Source organism: Myotis daubentonii, chromosome 4 (assembly GCF_963259705.1).
Source record: "Myotis daubentonii chromosome 4, mMyoDau2.1, whole genome shotgun sequence".
NCBI classification, from domain to species: domain Eukaryota; kingdom Metazoa; phylum Chordata; class Mammalia; order Chiroptera; family Vespertilionidae; genus Myotis; species Myotis daubentonii.
The window spans coordinates 4,000,428-4,018,666 of record NC_081843.1 but is presented as its reverse complement, the minus strand read 5'-3'; the positions used below and the strand labels follow the sequence as shown (position 1 = coordinate 4,018,666).

Sequence of the window (18,239 nt, the reverse complement as noted above, 5' to 3'; positions counted from 1 at the left end):
TACACTGATGCTTAAGGAGTATTTGAATGACTTGGTAGAGGCCCCAAACCAGCCAGGACTGTGACTGACACAGGGTAAGGCTAAGAAGAAAACGAAAACTGAACTTCAATCCCTGAAGTTCCAGGAACTGTTCTCTGCTAATGTATGCATTCTGCTGGGCTTTCTCACGGGCTGGCTGTAGTCTTCTGGTGTCCGAATGAGGGACCTTCCAGAACCTGCCGTCCTGGTGACCACTCCACGGGTCAGATGGCATCTGGAATCTCCTTTCCCACGGAGGTCCCAGCACCTCGTGTTCTTATGAAACCATTTGCACACAGCTTGGTCAGCACCAGATGACCATCAGGTTCATGGACAACAGTGCTGCTATGGGACGCAAGGCTTTCATGTATCAGGTCAGCTGTCCAGCTGTGCCGGCCGGAGGAGCCCAGGAGCACCCAGGATCCACCCTGTGCACGAAGGATTTCATGTCTGTGAGTAGAGAGGCCGACAGCTTCTCCCACAACCCACACAGAAGAGTGTGATGTCTAGACAGAGTCGGGCTTAGGAACAGGGTCAGAATTGTGATCCTGTATTCACTACTTATTGGCTCTGTGGCTTTGAGTTGGTATTTTAAACAAACCAACTTTTTGATTCCAAGTCCCCGAATGGGAGAAAATAACACTTCCCTTGCAGTGGTTCTCAGTCTTCCTAGTGCCACGACCCTTTAATACAGTTCCTCATGTTGTGGTGACCCCCAACCATAAAATTACTTTCTTTGCTACTTCATAACTGTAATTTTGCTACTGTTATGAATCATAATGTAAATATCTGATATGCAGGATGTATTTAGGCGACCCCTGTGAAAGGGTCATTGGACCCCCAAAGGGGTTGCTACCCACAGGTTGAGAACCGCTGCCTTATAGAGTGTCTCTAAAAATGCACTGAGAGGACACACACGGGTTTAGCACACCACGCCTGGCCACAGGAAGCTACAAGCACATTTATACTTTCTTGACAAGCTGAATACCTATCAGGTGCCAGGCGCTGTGCCAGGTGATAGGATCCAGTGAATGAGCAAAACAGCCCTATCACACACTCATGGATTTCTTTCTTTTTTTTTTTTTTTGCTTAAAGTATTACAAAGAGTATTACATATGTCTCCTTTTTTTCCCGCGCCCTTGACAATCACTCATGGATTTCATAGTCTAACGTAGCTAATTTCAACAACAGAAAGATAAAAGAAATATCGGTACTTTATTATAACAATAATGGAACTGCATGGCTGGACATAATACTGGATTCCTACAGACTTAGTACAGCTGTGCATTGAAGAACTGAGTGTCTGAACGTACAACTGGAAGGGAGCTTAGATCTTCCCATTGCCGTCTGGTACCAGGAGCTCTAGAGGCGAGATGATGTCTAAGGGCACAGTTGGGTTTATGTCTGGTCCTGCACTTGTCCCCCCCGCCCCACACCCAGGCCTCGGTGTAGAAGCACACACAGCTGTTCCGGGGGCCTTCTGCCTCCTGTCAGCAGCCTGATTCAGAAACTCTCCTCCAAGTCACAGCCTCACATCACGTGTTTTTTCCCCTTCTAGTTTCCCTTTTACGGTGTTCCTGGCATGGCTGATGAAAATACGGTATGAAAATCATTTAATATACAGACTTAAGTAGCCTTTTTTCTATATTAAAGGTAACAAACTTCAATCCTGATGAAAATGTTAGACAATAGCCTTGGCGGTAAGGGGAGTACAGCCCTCTAAGTGACACTGTTGCCTTTAGGATCTCCAACAGCAGATGGGATGGAGCATTGAGGTTGGGCATGGTGCAGGAGCCCAAACTCTGACCCTTCTGGAGGCCATGGTGCGAGGATATAACATCCTGATTGACGACTACAAGATGACCGTGCAAGTGCCATTCAATGCCACCGGAGTGAATCGCTACACGGTGGGTGTGAGTCTTTTTGTGCCCCACCCAGGCACAGACCACTATTTTTAAATCCAAGCATGACCTCAACCATGTCTTCAAAGTAATAGAGAACTCAACTCACTCAACAGGCATCGCAGTCTTACTGTGGGCCACGCACTGTGCTGCGTGCCAAAGACACAGTGGTGAACAGAGATGGCCCTTACTTCCACCGTTCTCCCTCGTCCCCAGAGATCTCAATCTGCTATCAAATACAGTTTCCCAAGAGTTAGGTTCTATTAGTGTTATCGTTCTCCTATACTGTCTTGCAGTAGGGACCTGTGCTCTTCGAGCCAACAGGGAAGACTCAGTGTTACATGAGCTAATGTGTCAAAGGGCTCAAACACCACATTTTAGCAGGAACAGTCCTGTACCATCAGATTGCTCAGTTTTGTAAGCATTCTCTCTGGATGATGATACCATAAAATAGTCATAAAATAAGAGCAGCTTTTGCTCAGACCCAGAAATGATCAGCTACAGGCCATCTCAGTAGACAACCCTAGCTTGTCAGATATTAAAAGCACAAACATTTAAAACTAGAGAACCCGGCAGAACCATCATTGTACAAAATGCCTGAATTCTACTTAGGCCAAAATAGTGCCCAGTACTTGAGCACATGCTTGCCTTGACTATTCTTCTAGCGTTGTTTAGAAATGGAATTAAAGCAAGGTCTCTGACAATGTTGTCCCTGACCCCCAGCAAGGTAACAGTCATCTCTACACGATGCCTCTGAAGCTCATCCATGTAATTTTTGGACAAAAGACCATTATATCAGCACAAGTGACTTGTCTGTCAGGTAAGGTCCAGGGGGCCAACTCCAGGGTGGAAGACATAGTTCTGGGGCTTCATCAAAGCTGACATCCACACCTGCCGGTCATGCCCTCCAGGTCCTGTGACCTGCAATGCCACGCACATGACTCTCACCATCCCAGAGTTTCCTGGGAAGTTAAAATCCGTGAGCTTTGGAAACAGAGACATTGCCATGAGCCAGCTGCATCAGAACGGCATTGGTACAGAGGCAGCAGGTGGCCTGAGACTGCATTTCAGCAAAGCTCTTCTCAAAATGAAGGTATGTTGCCTTGTCAACTACTGAGTGTGGGAACCTGACCTGAAACATGGTCTCCCAGGTAACCCTGACATGGCTGATGACTTGCCCGTACGTTACAATGGCCAGTGTGGCAGTCCAAACTCTGGGAGGCCTCATTTGGTTGCTTTGCGTAAGTGAGTTCCCCAGTAACTGAAGTTCACTTGCAAACTTCAAGCCTTTTGAACCTCCATAATACAAGCTTTCTTCAGTGTTTCTCAGCACACTGAATAGTACAAACTGCTTCCTAGTTTCTAATGATGAGTATCTTAAGCCCTCTTAACCCAGGACGGCTTGAGCCAAACAGAGGGTCCCAAACTGCCGTCCTGACTGATGCACGGTCAGAGACACAGGCACGCGGGCAGAGCCCTCTCCTCAGGCTGCTGGCAGGGCACTGGGTTCTCCTTTGGCATTTGACCTAGTAACTTGGCGTCAGTGTCTTGTACAAAGAGCACACAGTGCTGGGCACTTGAGGGCATGAGTTTAAAGCAATGAACGTCCTGTGGAGGGAAGCATCCTGACACAGAAGTGACAGGGTCTCTCGTCCTGGCTTAAAGGGAAACCAAATTAAGTCTGGGGTGCATGCTGCAGGGATTCCTGCCTTCCCGCCCCCCCCCCCCGCCCCCCCCCCCACACACGTTGCTCCGGGCCCATGGGATGGTCTCCGGGCCACACGGTGGTCTCTGATGCTGATAGACATTCTTCTCCTGTTTCAGTTCTCAGAACGGTGCCTGCCCTATCAGTTCTACTTACCTTCACTCAAGCTGACTTTTTCCTTCCGACGGGAGATAGCATCCATGGTGGTTTACCCCGAGTGTCTCTGTGAGTCCCCAGTTCTAACAGGTAAAGACCTTTGAGCAATGGTTTCCACGTCCTCTGTTCCCCCTTAGCCCTTCCTGTGACTGCGGGAAGAAGGGGCGTGGTTTACACTCTGCACTGCCTCCATGTCCAGGAAAGGAAAGGCTGTCAGACCAGAGGCGCCAGACCAGCTGCTAGGGTGGGGCTGCGAGAGGGAGCATTTCCCGCGGGTAGGCCCAGGAGGATGCTTCACATCAGGAGCCTGAGCCTGTGGCCCAACCTGTAACTAAAGAGATTAGAAAAGTTAAAGACTTTCCCCGAACTCCTGCCAATTTCTCAAAAAGAGTCCCGGCTGGCTTTCCTCCCGTGCAGCATCGCCTGGGCCCTGGGCTGCTGTTACCCACTCCCCACCTAGTCAGGCCAAGTCAGAGAGGGACGATGCGTGCCTCCCCAGCCACTCTGAGTGTGTGAGTCCTGACAGAAGGGACATAGGACACCAGACACTGCACTTTAAGTCACAAATAATTGGACTCTTAAGTCACGTCAGCCCTCCTCAGGTTTTCTGTAGATGTCTCGCCCCACATGGCACTTCCTTCCGTGTCTCCTGCTCCCTCTTCCTTTGAATAAACTCTCTCTGTTCAGACAAAGCAGCTCCACCATTGCCCGGGACCTTAGGGTCTCCCCTTGTAACTCAAGCCACTTATTAAGGTATTTTTATTTTGAATCTTAGAGGATGTTTACTAAAGCTGGGCCAGTCAAGCAAGGGAGGGCCTAAGGCCGAAGGAGAGGGACAGGGTGGGGATGTGAGACTGGGCTGGGCTGCTCTGGCTCACTAAGAGGTCAGAGAGAAGGGGGCCTTGTGGGGGGGGGGGGTGCCCAGATGAAGTGCAGCTGCCCTGGTTGCAAGTCTCCTGGGGTCCTCTAGCCTTTGGGAGATGCAGCTTGTGCGGGAAGAGGGAGAGGGGAGGAGGGGAAGGCGCCCGTGTGTGCTCCTGGGAGGGAGAGGGCAGGCCCCAGACCGTCCTTCTGAGGGCTTTCGGAGGCGGGGCATTTAGAGGAGGATCTCAACAGCACATTTAACAGCTTTGTTGAGGTACCAAAATGAGACTTTTTTCTCTTAACTTCATCTGCCCTTGGGTGTGGTTGGCGAATGGCACTAATTGGATTTCTGCTATCTGTCTCCCTAAATATTTTCCCCAAAGACTTAAGACACATGGGGTGCCGCCTGGTGAAACCCAGGGGACTCCTCCCCCACACTCCAGGCGCAGGGAGGGCGGCATTGCCTGGCAGACAGACCGCTTACAGGCTCCCAGCATCTCAGGGCCGCTCTCATTACAGGCGAGCTGTGCACCCAGGACGGGTTCATGGATGTCCAAGTCCACAGCCACCACATGAGCCCAGCTCTCAGCCTGGCCACCCTCAGAGTGGGGGACTCCTCCTGCCGGCCCCGCCTCGCAGCGGCGCCCCGGGGGCTGGCGCGGTTTCGCATCCCCCTGAACCGATGTGGGACCAAGCTCCGGGTCAGTGAGCGGGCAGCGTGGGTGGAGGCTGAGCTGAGCGAGCTGGTGCGCACTCTCCAACCTTCTCTCACCCTAAGGTCCAGGATGGCGAGGTCATCTATGAGAATGAGATCCGCGCTCTCCCGGCCGGGCTTCCTCCACGCACCGTGTCCAGAGACGCGGAGTTCAGGTGGGACAACTGCCACATGGTTGTTTCGGCTCCAGCGTAACTCCGAGCAGCTCTGTTAACATAACACTCCCCACGCCCCCCACACCCTCAGAGTGACAGTGAGGTGCCACTACCGCGCGGGAGCCGTGCTGGCCAACACCAGCGTCCAGGGCCTGCCCGCTGCGGGGGGCTTGGTGCAGCCTGGCCCGCTGGCCTTCCTCCTACGGGCCTACCCAGGTGAGCCATTGCACCCCGGAACCTGCCTACACCCCCCCCCCCCGCGCGCCCCCCCCCCCACCCCCCCCCAGCATCTGCCTGCAGAGCCCGGGCGCCCTGGGCCTGAGAGGCTGCTGGCTTCCAGACCAGTCCTACCTGCGCCCGTTCGCGGACGGGGACTACCCGGTGCCGCGACACCTGCGCCAGCCCATCTACCTGGAAGTGAGCGTGGTCAACAGGACCGACCCCCACGTCAAGCTGGTCCTGCGCAACTGCTGGGCCACGCCCGCCGCCGACCCCGCCGCTCTGCCCCGCTGGACGGTGGTCAAGGACGGGTAGGTCCCTCCCACGGAGCCCGGCGAGCCCGGGGGCCCACGTGCAAAGCCCTGACTTCCGTCCTGGCTTCTCAGGGTCAGTCCCGGGCTCAGTAGCCACACTGCCCATCCCCCCGGGTCTAGAAGGGGCGTCATCCCCAGAGGCCAGGCCGGGCTCCTCCTCACCTGCGGAGAAGGCCGCCCTCCGGTCCCTACCCCAGAGCACCGGGCGGGCTGTTGGCCTTTGTCACTCCACGAGGGACTTCACAGGCAGCGGCTCTGCTTCCTAAGGAGCCCAGAGTCTACTCGGCGAGATGGTGCGACTGGGCGCCATCTGCCTCTAGGCCTGAGCTGCCCTGGCACGGCTCCGCCAGTGGGTCCGCACCTCCTTTTTCTCCAGCTGTGCCCTCTGTCGCTAGGCTCCTCGCCTCTGGGGACAGCCCTGTGGCCACGGGAGCCGTGCTGCGCGGCGCTCCTCCACCCATAAGCCTGTCCAGGGCTCCTTCTCCAGGGAGTCAAGTCAGGCTAAGCCCCTGCTCCCCGACCCTGCGGACTCTTCTTTCCTTAGCACTTACCACCTAGCACACTGTGGTGTTGTTTTTAAACCTCACTTGAGAATATGTTTTTATTGATTTTAGAGAGAGAGAGAGGGAGGGGGACAGAGAGAAACATTAACGTGAGAGAGAAACATCAGTAGGCTGCCTCTGGTACACAGTCCGACTGGGGACTGAACCCACAACCCGGGTATGAGACCTGACTGGGAATCCAGCCCACAGCCTTTTGGTGTAGGGGACAATGTTCCAACCAACTGAGCACCCCCCAGCACACACACTACTTTTTTTATAGCTCTCACTCTCTGCTAGCATCTAAAGACTTCTCTACCTTTTTTGTCACTGACATATACTAACTGCCTGGGACATAAATAGTCAGAATAATCCAGCCAGTGTTGTCTGAAGACACACATATCAGTCTTGTAGCTCTTGTGTTTACCTGGCAAACAGATAGGTACTTAGATTGTATCGATACAATTTTGATAGCAGGAAAACCAGCACATGCTCCTTAGAATTGCATGGGTACAGCTGAGAGGCCAAATCAGAACCAGGTGCAGTAACATGTACACCAGTGGTCCCGACGGTGCGCGTGTGACTTCATCTGGGCAAAAGCTGAGTTGCCCGGGTGAATGGCTGACGTCCTCCCTGGCACATGCCTCCTAGCTGTGCATACAACCTGGACAAGCACAGAACCACCTTCCATCCCGTTGGCTCCTCTGTGACCTACCCTGCCCACTACCGGAGGTTCGACGTGAAGACCTTTGCCTTTGTGTCAGCTGCCCAAGTGCTCGCCAGCCTGGTGAGTAATTAACAGCCACGGGCGGGGCTGTGGGTGCCTGGACTCACCTCGCCCTCCTGCCGTCCCAGGTCCACTTCCACTGCAGCGCCTTCCTCTGCGATCAGCGCTCTCCCCACTCCGCTCTGTGTTCCGGGACTTGCCCTGCGTCACCGAGAAGCAGGCGAGGTAAAATTTCAAGTCCTCATTACTGTGAATTTACTCAAAACAAGCCTTATTTCAAAATTTAAGGATGAGGCCTCATTCTTTACCTACTCAGAGTTCAGGCAACCGTGACCCAGTCGGCCTTCCCGTTTGAGTCTGACATGGGCACGCTCTTGAGCAGCCCTGTGGACAAGTCTGATCTTTTACAGACATGACTCTAGAATAGCCGTGGGCAAACTACGGCCCGCTTGAAATGAATAAAACCAAAAAAAAAAGAAAGAAAAAAAGACCGTACCCTTTTATGTAATGATGTTTACTTTGAATTTATATTAGTTCACACAAACACTCCATCCATGCTTTTGTTCCGGCCCTCCGGTCCAGTTTAAGAACGCATTGTGGCCCTCGAGTCAAAAAGTTTGCCCACCCCTGCTCTAGAAGGTTATTCTTCTTGAGTCTCGGTGGATTCAGACGTAAAATTCTTCAGGAGCCACTCTGTCCTTAGGAAGGTGCATGCCCTATCCTGCCAAGGCCGCACACTGCCCAGCAGAGCAGGGGCGCCACAGAGGGCTGCTCTGGGAGGCCTGTGGACACACCGCTTGGCACTCGTGCACACTAATTCAGAGCTCAAACTCTATTACCTGTCTCCAGCCACAGGGGCCACTGAAGAAGAGAAAACAATAAGTCTGCCGGGACCCATCCTCCTGTTGTCAGATGACTCCTCGGGCAGAGGTATGGACCTGGAGCCGAGGGCCCTTCCTGGCTGCTAGTGCGAGGCTGTGCGTGACATTTCATTATGCGAACATAATGCGTGCTCACCTCTGAACAAGAGGAGAGCAACAGTCTCTTCCCAGGGATAGCTTCTGCTTTCCCAAGTCCCCTTTAACACAGGGGTCATATAGTCTCCCTACAGTTCTATAGCTGCTTTTAAAAACTGTATCTTATATCTGTACAGAGACCTACCTCACTGTCAATAGCTAACTAGATTTCCATCTAGGTTACCTCCAGTTTTGTCACTCATGCCACATCAGAAGCCTCTTAATTCTTTGCCTGCTATATAAGAACTCCAGGATATGTTTCTAGAAATAGGATTAATGGGTCAGAAGGCATGTACCTTGATACTGCCAAACCCAACTTATTAATATCTTATAGCCTCATCCCAGATGGTCTTAATTTTAGGCCTTGAATTTGAAATAAGCCGTCTTCAATCCCTAATGCCCTGGGAGAGCTGGTGGTCCAGGCTGGGACTGTGAGGTCCTTTTCAGCCGCCTGAGTGTAGGTCAGTAAAAGCAAGTGGGAGCGACACTGAGTGTGGAGAGGAGGCGCTGGTGCAAGGGTTAAAGCTGTACCCTGTTGCCAGCTTCCCAGAGGAGTACTTTGAGAGTTCATTTCTCTCCTTCTCTGGGGAGCCCTCATATGTAAAGCTTCAGCTTCAACTTACGCTTATGATTTAAACATGAGCTTGACTCGGATGTCTGCTTCTCTTCCAGACACAGTAGATGCTGAAGGGCACGGAACTGCTGGATATGTTGCTTTCAAAACCATGGCGGTTGTAGTTGTCTCCGCAGGTGTGGTAGCAGCTCCAGGCCTCGTCTTTTACCTGCGCAAGAAAAGAACCAGGACGTTAAATCAGTGATTGGATTTTTAATAAAGTGGTGGCAGTGAGCCTCTTGCTTTGGCTTCTCATTATATTAGACTAGAGGCCCGATGCACAAAATTCATGCCAGAGTAGGTTTTCCTTCCCCCAGCTGCCGGCACTGGCTTCCCTCTGGCACCTGGGACCCAGGCTTCCCTCGTAGCCCCGGCTTTATCCGGAAGGACATCCAGTCTAATTAGCATATTATGCTTTTACTACTTTAGATAAAGTCCAAGGACTGTTCTTCTTTAGAGTGGGTGCTGTACCTTTCCATAATCCTCTGAGCAGTTTTGGTCTGTGTGGACGTGAATAAGGACATTGATGACTCCATTGCTTCTTGTCACTTAGTTTTTTCTGACTCCCACCCCCAACACCGGCAGAGAATGTAATCAACGGTGGGGTTTAGGAACGGCTCCCTCTGGGGGTGCGTTTAGGTGACTCCAATGCCTTCTACTCCGTTAACATACAAGATGTGGGGGAGGGGCAAAGGAAGCCACCCCCAACCCGTGGCATAATTTCCCTTCTCTTTAAGGGAAGGAAACCAGGTGTTCTACTTAGGAAATATTTTCTAACTCTGATTACTCTTTCAAATAAGTAGACAGACAACTTTCTCTGAGAACTTAGAGATTTAGCCAACTTCTCCCATGTACTCCAAATCCAATTAAAGAGCAGAAGAGCCCTTTGGAGGAGGGTAAGGAATACTATAAGGTTCCAGTTTCCTGAGGTGCAATTACAACAGTCCTAGTCTCTTCAAGACTCTCCAGCTGAACACCAGCTGCTTCGCTGAGCCAGGAGAGCTACTTTCCCACTCTGACCCCAGGCTATCACCACTCTGACATGAGGCTTCCGCTGTGTATCACTCATGACCTTTGGATGGTAGTCGTCTTCACACCGTACATAGCTCTAACAGGCCACATTCCAGATCGCAAACATGGAAATATATTCGCTTGTAGCCTTCACCAGAAACACTGGATCTAAATCAGAACGTTCCCTTCAAAAAAACTTGTAAAGCTTTTAAATCTCTGTACATGGTGGGGATTGGGGTTGGGCTAGAAATATGGAAGTGTTTTGCAGACTCTTTTCAACTCAACTGTGAGTTGTCATATTGGGTTTTTCAAAACCTAACCCTCCTTGAGGAAGAATATTACATATCTTGCACTTAGTCATCATGTGACACTCGAAGTCTTTACACTGAGCCTTCAGCCTTAGCTCCCAGCACACTCTCATTCTCAGTCCTTGCTTAGATATATAAATGCGGGAAGGAAACAGCTGTACTTATACTGTGTGAGAAGTCTGGTCTTTCCAGAGTAAGGCTCAAGTCATCGCAAGGCACTGCTTCATAAGGGAGTGAGTCATTCTGCTAATGAGACAGCAAGAAGAGGCCTTGGAGTCAAACTTTTCTGGGTGACTACATCATGGTAGTGATACACAAGGAACCAGAAACACTGCATGTGTTTTACTTTTTAAAGTGGAATTTAAAAAATGTTGGTTCTTAAATGGCTGGATAATGACCACCCCAGCATGCACACATCTTAATTCCCATAAACAATATTCTTTACATCACCCCAGATGGACTTTGCAGATGTGGCTTGAGGTCTTGACATGGGGAGATGACCCATGGGGGCTCAGCCACAAGGGTCCTTATGAGACAGGCAGCAGGTCGGCATCGGAGATGTCCCAATGGAGGCATCACAGCGATGTGTACACGAGCCGAGAAATGTGGGCAGTCTCTAGCCTCTGACAGCTGGAAGGCAAGGAAGTGGGTTCTCCCCTAGAGCCTCCAGAAGGGATTCTGACTTCCAGATTGTAAAATAATCCGTTTTAAGCCTCTGACTGTGTTATTTGTTATGGCAGAAATAGAAGACTAATATACCCTCTAATGGGTTGCTACCCACAACCTGAAATACACTTGCTAGAAATGCTCATTTTACAAGTGAGCACCTTGCCCTGGGTGTCACCCACAAGGTGGTCTGTTTGTGTGGAGTCATAGGATCAAGGTGACGTGGACTTTGAAGCTGCCCCACAGGGGGACTCAGTTCTTCTGTGTTTGCCACAAATGCCAAGGCAGAACTGTGAGAGGAAAGCCACACTGGCTGGGAGCAGCACTGGGCGGACTCTTGTTGCCATGGTTTCCTGGAACAAGTAATGAGCAGTCGATTCAAGTCCCGTTCTCAATTTCTGAAGGTACACGGGGGAGGCAGTCTAATCAGCAGAGATGATTAGTGAAGCTCAAATCCTAAAAGGCTGCTCCCTCATTCAATCTGGAGCCTGCAATCTCCCTTATCAGTAGCAATGGGCTGCAGTTGTCATCCAGGTGCCAGGATGTAGATGAAGGGCATTTGGGATTCTCTACTGGGCAGTGCCATGGAGGTTGCAGGGGTGGGAATGGACATGTGTGTCTTGAGAAGCCCTTCGAATGCACCTTTCCCCCTGCCCATTCTGCTGCTTCAGGCAGTTTCATGGGATGCCTAGGGAGGACTCTAGAACAAAAGCTGAGTTGGGGCTCTGGACCTCCGTCTTCCTCGTTGTGTGGCCTTGGGCAGATGGGACATCCTGTAAATCGGATAAAACCTCCTTTGGAAGCATGTGAGTGTCCAACGAGGGCCAGGGTATTGGTGTAAGAGCTGCCCAGTCAGCGATGAGCCATCTAAATACCAACATAACCATGTGGATGGCACAGGACCACACACTGAACCCGACACGCTCAGGGAGACCTGCGTGGCAGCCTTACAAACTCAGAGACCTAAAGTAACCAATAGGGTGGTCTGAAATGAAAACGTCTTAGCTGAACACGAGTCATGGTGATAGTCCTGTCCTGCACTGGCATCTTCCCTGACAAAGGTCAATTTTTATCTTAACTGAGCCTATCTATTATCTTGTTGCATCTACAATAACATACCTTTGGAATGTCAGGATGATCCTGACAGAGCAGGCAGGTAGATAGACCTGAGCACAGCAGGAATGACAGGCCAGCTATGGCATGTCCCCAGGGTACTTAGCAATGGGCAAAACTAGAGAAACCATTACCATAGGCCAAGACATTACCCCAGGATGACCTTTCCACCCGGAGGAGGAGCAGGGGCAGGAGGACGGCCTCACAGACTCCCCACAAGCCCGTGCACGACCCCTCCCTTAAGCACTAAGCCCTCAGGACCCTGAGGGTCTGACCTGCACCATAACCTCAGGAACAAAGCCCCAGGCTGCTGACTACAGGGGCAGCTGTGCTCAACCTAGAGATGGCATTTAGGCCTCGGCTGTGTTTCAGCTCCAGGCCCGAAAAGCAGCAAAACCAGAGGGAGCAGAGCCATGGTGACTGCAGGACCAGCTGCAATGACTAAACCCCCTGCCCTGGCGTGGACCAAGCTGTGTGTCAGGACCCGGAAAGGACACACCAGGAAAGCTGATGAATATTCTATTGAGATCCTCCCCTGAGACCTCCCCTAAACTGTCTGCCTTTGGAAAAGAGATAAAAACCCTTAAAATGAAGGACCCAGCGCTCTCTCTCTCTCTCTCTCTCTCTCTCTCTCTCTCTCTCTCTCTCAAGTCTCTCTCAGGCACTTACCTTTACTTTCTTTCTCCTAAGCTCCAAGGACCCCTCTTTTGCCTCTGAAACTAGTTCCCTGAGCCCACGAAGCCCAGCTGGCTCACTTCGGATTCTCTGAGTTTTTTTCTCTTACTATACTTTCTCGTGCATTCGAGTTCTTAACTCTGAGTTCATTCTTAGATGTAAACTCAAGAACCAAAGTCTAAGTGTTAATAATCCCCTTTGCCAGACCCCTCAGGGTATAATCTCCCACCAGAACATGAGACCACAGAACCCCTCACTGTCTTCTTGTTTCCTGCATACCATCTCTATGTTCTGTAAATGTTAATTACTAACTGTCCTATACCCACCAATGTGAAAGTATGTGTCTATTCATTTTACTTTTTATCCAACCTCCCTTTTGTTAACGTAAAAAACCATTGAAACCTGTAAAGAATTTTTGTGAGTTTATTTGAGCCAAACTGTCAACATATGCCAGGAAGCAGAACCTCAACGAATTGAGATAGTGCTCCGGAGAATGGCAGGGTTACATCCGTATTTATACATGAAATTCATTGGTGACACATTTAAGGAGGTGGGATTAAGTGAAGTGGGGGAAACCTCTGTGATAGGATAAAAAGTAAAATGATGGGCACATACTTAAGTGGGTGCAGGGACAATTAACATGACAAATGAAAGAATCTGCTGCATCTGTCCTGGGCTCAGCACACCTGGTTGTGCCCCAGAGGCTCCAGATACAGGGAAGTCACAAGTGACCCAGACATTTCAAGGGTATGTTATCATAGATGCAAAAAGACAGATAGGCTCAGTTACAGTAAAGGTTGACCTTATCAGTGAAGATATCGGCTTAGGATGTAACTGTCCACCATAACTGCTTTTAGTTAAGGTTTAATTTCAGACCATCCTTTGTGGTTACTTTAGGTCTCCGAGTCTGCAAGACTGCCATGCAGGCCTCTCCTGAGCTTGTCAGGTCAGCATGTGGCCCCTTTTGTCCACACTTTCTTGCTGTCTCCCACCTCCTTAATCTATTACCCATGAATTTCATCAACACCCTTGTAAGGACAGAAAACAGGCCGTTCCTTTTCTTCACTGTGGCCTTTCCACAATTTATGAGAAGCACCTGATAATTAAACCCCAAGATTGTTGGCTCCCCTGATTAAAACAGTTCCCCTAGTCCAGTGGTTCTCAACCTTGGCTGCACATTAGAATCCCCTGGGAATCTTTTTAAAATCCTGGTTTCTGGGCCTCATCCTCCAGAAATTCTGTTTCTTTGTTATGGGGTGGGGCCACAACATTAGTAACAAAGAAACAGAATTTCCGGAGGATGAGGCCCAGAAATCAGGATTTTAAAAAGATTCCCAGGTGACTCTAATGTGCAGCCAAGGTTGAAAACCACTGCTCTCGTCAAACTGCAAGACAAAATAAGCTACTCTCAAGGCACACTCTCTCCCACCCCCCCTCCCTGCTGTTTTAACAGCTCCCCCACCTCCTCCTCATCTCCTTCCTTCCCCTCCCCTTTGGCTAGCCTCTTTTGAACTCTTCATAACTTTTGTTCTAAGCTTGTTTTATAGGCTTGGGAAAAATACTGATAAGACTCCTCCTTAGGACATCTGCTAAAAAGTAAACAAGCTAACTTTTCAAGACAACCCCCACCCCCATATCTGCTAGACTTCAACACAATCCCCTCCCTTCCTTGTTTCCTTGTTACCTAGCAACACCACCTGCTTGCTCTTTAAAAGTGAAAGCCACTCTTTCTTCCCGCCCTGTATTGACTAACAATAGGCCTTTCTCCACTGGAAAGTAAAGTAGATTTCCTCTCTGCATCTCTTCTCCTGGTTGTGGATTCTTTCACAGCTCAGTCACCATCCAAACCCTAACACCCCTTATGGAAACGTTAATGTGGTGGTACACGGGCAGGCTAAGTAGCCATCTCAGACGGTGGGTGAAGAAAAATGCAATTTATTTAAGGAAAGGGGCTGGGGCATGGGATACCCAAAGGGAAGGGCTGTACAGCCAAGGGCACATTGGGGTGATGATGGCAGCCCCTAGGAGCTGGAGTTCCATCCTTCCATGCAGTTACTGGCGGGAAGCTCTTGTCTGCAGTGGGTCTGGGGGCGGAGCTGGTGGGCTTCGAAGGCAGATGGACTGCAGGTGTGCGGTCCAGTGTCTTTAGGACAGTTTCCATTGCTTATATGGCCTGACTCCTGTTTTCCAGCAAGTTTTTCCTGATTTTGTTCTCCTGTGGCAGGAAGCTTACAAATGGCTGTTAAGGATCTATTGCGCGATAGTCTTAACACTCATATCTTCCCCTTTAATCCTGTATAGTAAAAGTCCAATATGCTAAGTGTCTGGTCATCTAGTTGGCCGTTCAACCAACCAAAGCGTAATGTGCTAATGATATGCTAAGGCTGCTCAACCGCTCGCTATGACATGCACTGACCACTGGGGGCAGACAGTCGACTGGTGGACCACTCACTATGACGTGTACTGACCATGAGGGAACAGATGCTCCAACCGGTAGGTTAGCTTGCTGCTGGGGTCAGGCCAATCAGGACCCAGACATGCCCTGGAGCCCTCCCGCAGTCCCTCCCTGGCTGGCCAACCTCCCACATTCCTCCTCAGCCTCAATCATGCACTTGGCCTGGCCTGCACCCTCTTGCAATCTGGGACCCTTGGGGGATGTCAGAGAGCCTCTTTCAGCCCGGCGGTGGAATGACCAGTTGCTATGATGTGCACTGACCACCAGGGGGCAGATTCTCAATGCAGGAGCTACCCCCTGGTGGTCAGTGCACTCCCACAGGGGCAGCACCGCTCAGCCAGAAGCCGGGCTCATGGCTGGTGAGCACAGTAGTGGGGGGCAGGAGCCTCTCCCATCTCCGTGGCAGTCGGACATCCCCTGAGGGCTCCCAGACTGTGAGAGGGCACAGGCCGGGTTGAGGGGACCCCCCGCTGAGTTCATTAATTTCGTGCACCAGACCTCTAGTTATAAAATAAATGGTAAAACTGCCATTTTCTCAATCTGTTGAGATTTTGCTTCCCTACAATTGTTGTAAGTTTGACTCCATTAAATTCATAAAAATTCTCTACAGGTTTTGGTAGGGACAGAAATAGAATATTGGAAACTAATTTTAATTATAAGAAACTAGGAGCCCAGCGCGCGAATTGAAATCACGTGGTGCCGCTTACACTCTGGTCCGGCCCTGCCTCCCTCTCTGGCCCTTGAAGCAGCTGCAGCCGCTGCTGATCAGGCCCTACCCCAGTGCAGGCGTGCAGAGGCCCCTGCCGCCCCGCCCCCGATGCTGTGCACACAACCTCCTGTTCAGTGGACCCATTATGGCGTCCTGGTTAATTAGCATATTTCTCATATACATATACATATATTTTTATATACATTTATTAACATATATATATATATATATATATATGTTAATCCTGCTCTGTTAACCATGATGGTTCCTGATTAGAGAAAGCACACTCTCACCTCGCTGGGAGTCATGCGCCCTGGGACACGGGAGCTCACATTGGAATGCAGTTCGTCCTCCTTCTCAGAACTGCCTGTCATTATGGAAAGATTTACCATCTCATGGCTGAAACAATCTAGTCCAGTGGGCACCTGCTCTTCAAAACCCCAGTCCCTCGTACCTGTAACTTGGTCCTGGGGTTCCTGAGGCACCCACCCTCCTGTGATACCCCACTCCCCCAGCCCGCATGACTTGTAACCTGGATAGTAATTATCCAGTGCCTACTTTATCATACTTGTAATGCCTACATCCACATGTCATCTTTGTCCTTCTACCTGGCATAAGCAGCCGGCTTATGGTGGGGGCAGAGCAGATTTTTGTGGCTGACCTGCTGCTCTCCCGTACTGCTGGCAGGATTGGAATAAATGCTCATATGATTCAACCCTGTCTCTGCTTAATTGGCTCAAGTAATGGCAGGAAGCACAGACTGCTTGGTTGTCCAGTTACAATTTGGACATTTCTTACATCCACATAACAACACTGTTTTAAGCACTTGAAATAACAACTTTGAGATATTATAAATAAGTGTAGGTTGGATAAAGCTATGGACTAGATAATAGGTTCTTAATCAGAGACATATTTGGTAAAATACACATGTCTGGATCCTGTCTACTAAACTAGGCTCTTTAAGGAGTGGGGTCTAAGCATGTTTAGACTCTGTAGAAGGCTCAATAATGGCCCCCAACATGTCCATATCCTTTGTCTATGGCAAAGGCGCTTGCAGACATGATTAAGTTAAGGATCTTGGATAGGGAAATTATCCAGATTATTCAGGTGGCCCTAAATGTAATCACAGGTATCCCTATATGAAGACAGAGCCCTGGCAAATGTGTCCCAGTTGGGTGAGCATTGTTCCATGCACCAAAGGTCATCCAGTTTGATTCCCAGGCAGGGCACATGCTCAGTTTGCAAGTTCCATCACCAGTCAGGGTGTGTACGGGAGGCAACCAATGGACGTTTCTCTATCTCCCTCTCTCTTTTTCTCTCTCTAAAACAAACTTTTACAAAGGGAGACAGAGGAAGGGTCCCCCCCCCCTCTTTTCCAGTGATAATGTGATTTATAAGACTAGAGGCCTGGTGCATGAAATTCGTGCACTGGAGGCGGGTTCCTCAGCCTGGCCTGCACCCTCTCACATTCTAGGATCCCTGGGGGGGGGGGGGGGGTGTAGGACTGGACCTAAGCTGGCAGTTGGACATACCTCTTGCAGTCTGGGATCCCTCGGTCCTTACCACCCACCTGCTTGCTGCTCCTTACCGCTTGGCTCGCTGCATCTGCCCTCTGGTGGTCAGTGCGCATCATAGCAACTGGTCATCCTGGTATTCTGCCGTAACAGTCACTTAGGCTTTTATTATATAGACTAGAGGCCTGATGCATGAAATTCAGGCAAGAGTAGGCCTTCCTTCCCCCGGCTGCCGGCTGCCGGCTGCCGGCTGCCGGCACCGGCTTCTCTCTGGCATCTGGGACCTGGGCTAGCTTCCCTCTGGCCGCCCACAGGCACCTGGGACCTGGGCTTCCCTCCAGCCCTGGCTTCGTCCAGAAGGATGTCTGGAATGACTTCTGGAAGGACATCCAGTCTAATTAGCATATTACCCTTTTATTATTATAGACTAGAGGCCCGGTGCACAAAAATTTGTGCCCTCGGGGGGGAGGGGGTGTCCCTCAGCCCGGCCTATGCCCTCTCGCAGTCTGAGACCCCTCGGGAGATAACGACCTGCTGGCTTAGGCCTGCTCCCGGGTGGCAGAGGGCAGGCCCAATCCCTAGGTGCAGCCCCTGGTCGGGCTCAGAGCAGGGCCGATTGGGGAGTTGGGGCGCTGCCCCCTGTCACACTCAAGGCAGGGTCGATGGGGAGGTTGTGGAGCAACCCCCTGTCACGCACAGAGCAGGGCCAATCCGGGGGTTGGGGCGCTGCCCCCTGTCACGCACAGAGCGGGGCCCATCAGGGGGTTGAGGAGCTCCCCCCTGTCACACACAGAGCAGGGCGGATCAGGGGGTTGGGCGCCGCCACTCTCACACTCAGGGCAGGGC

The 18,239-nt window shown here is 50.8% G+C and overlaps 1 protein-coding gene across 1 annotated transcript; it reads left to right on the top strand.

Annotated features, from left to right (window-relative positions):
- The first annotated feature begins 332 nt into the window (after window positions 1-332).
- On the top strand, window positions 333-9,176 carry ZP2 (zona pellucida glycoprotein 2). The gene is made up of 14 exons (XM_059691926.1): window positions 333-470; window positions 1,577-1,618; window positions 1,761-1,925; window positions 2,643-2,739; window positions 2,831-3,012; window positions 3,744-3,870; window positions 5,164-5,345; window positions 5,423-5,514; window positions 5,606-5,730; window positions 5,855-6,044; window positions 7,238-7,373; window positions 7,442-7,538; window positions 8,163-8,243; window positions 9,002-9,176. Exons 1-14 carry the CDS (start codon window positions 333-335, stop codon window positions 9,145-9,147), a joined length of 1,800 nt encoding a protein of 599 aa, XP_059547909.1. The 3' UTR covers window positions 9,148-9,176.
- The last annotated feature ends 9,063 nt before the right edge of the window (window positions 9,177-18,239 follow it).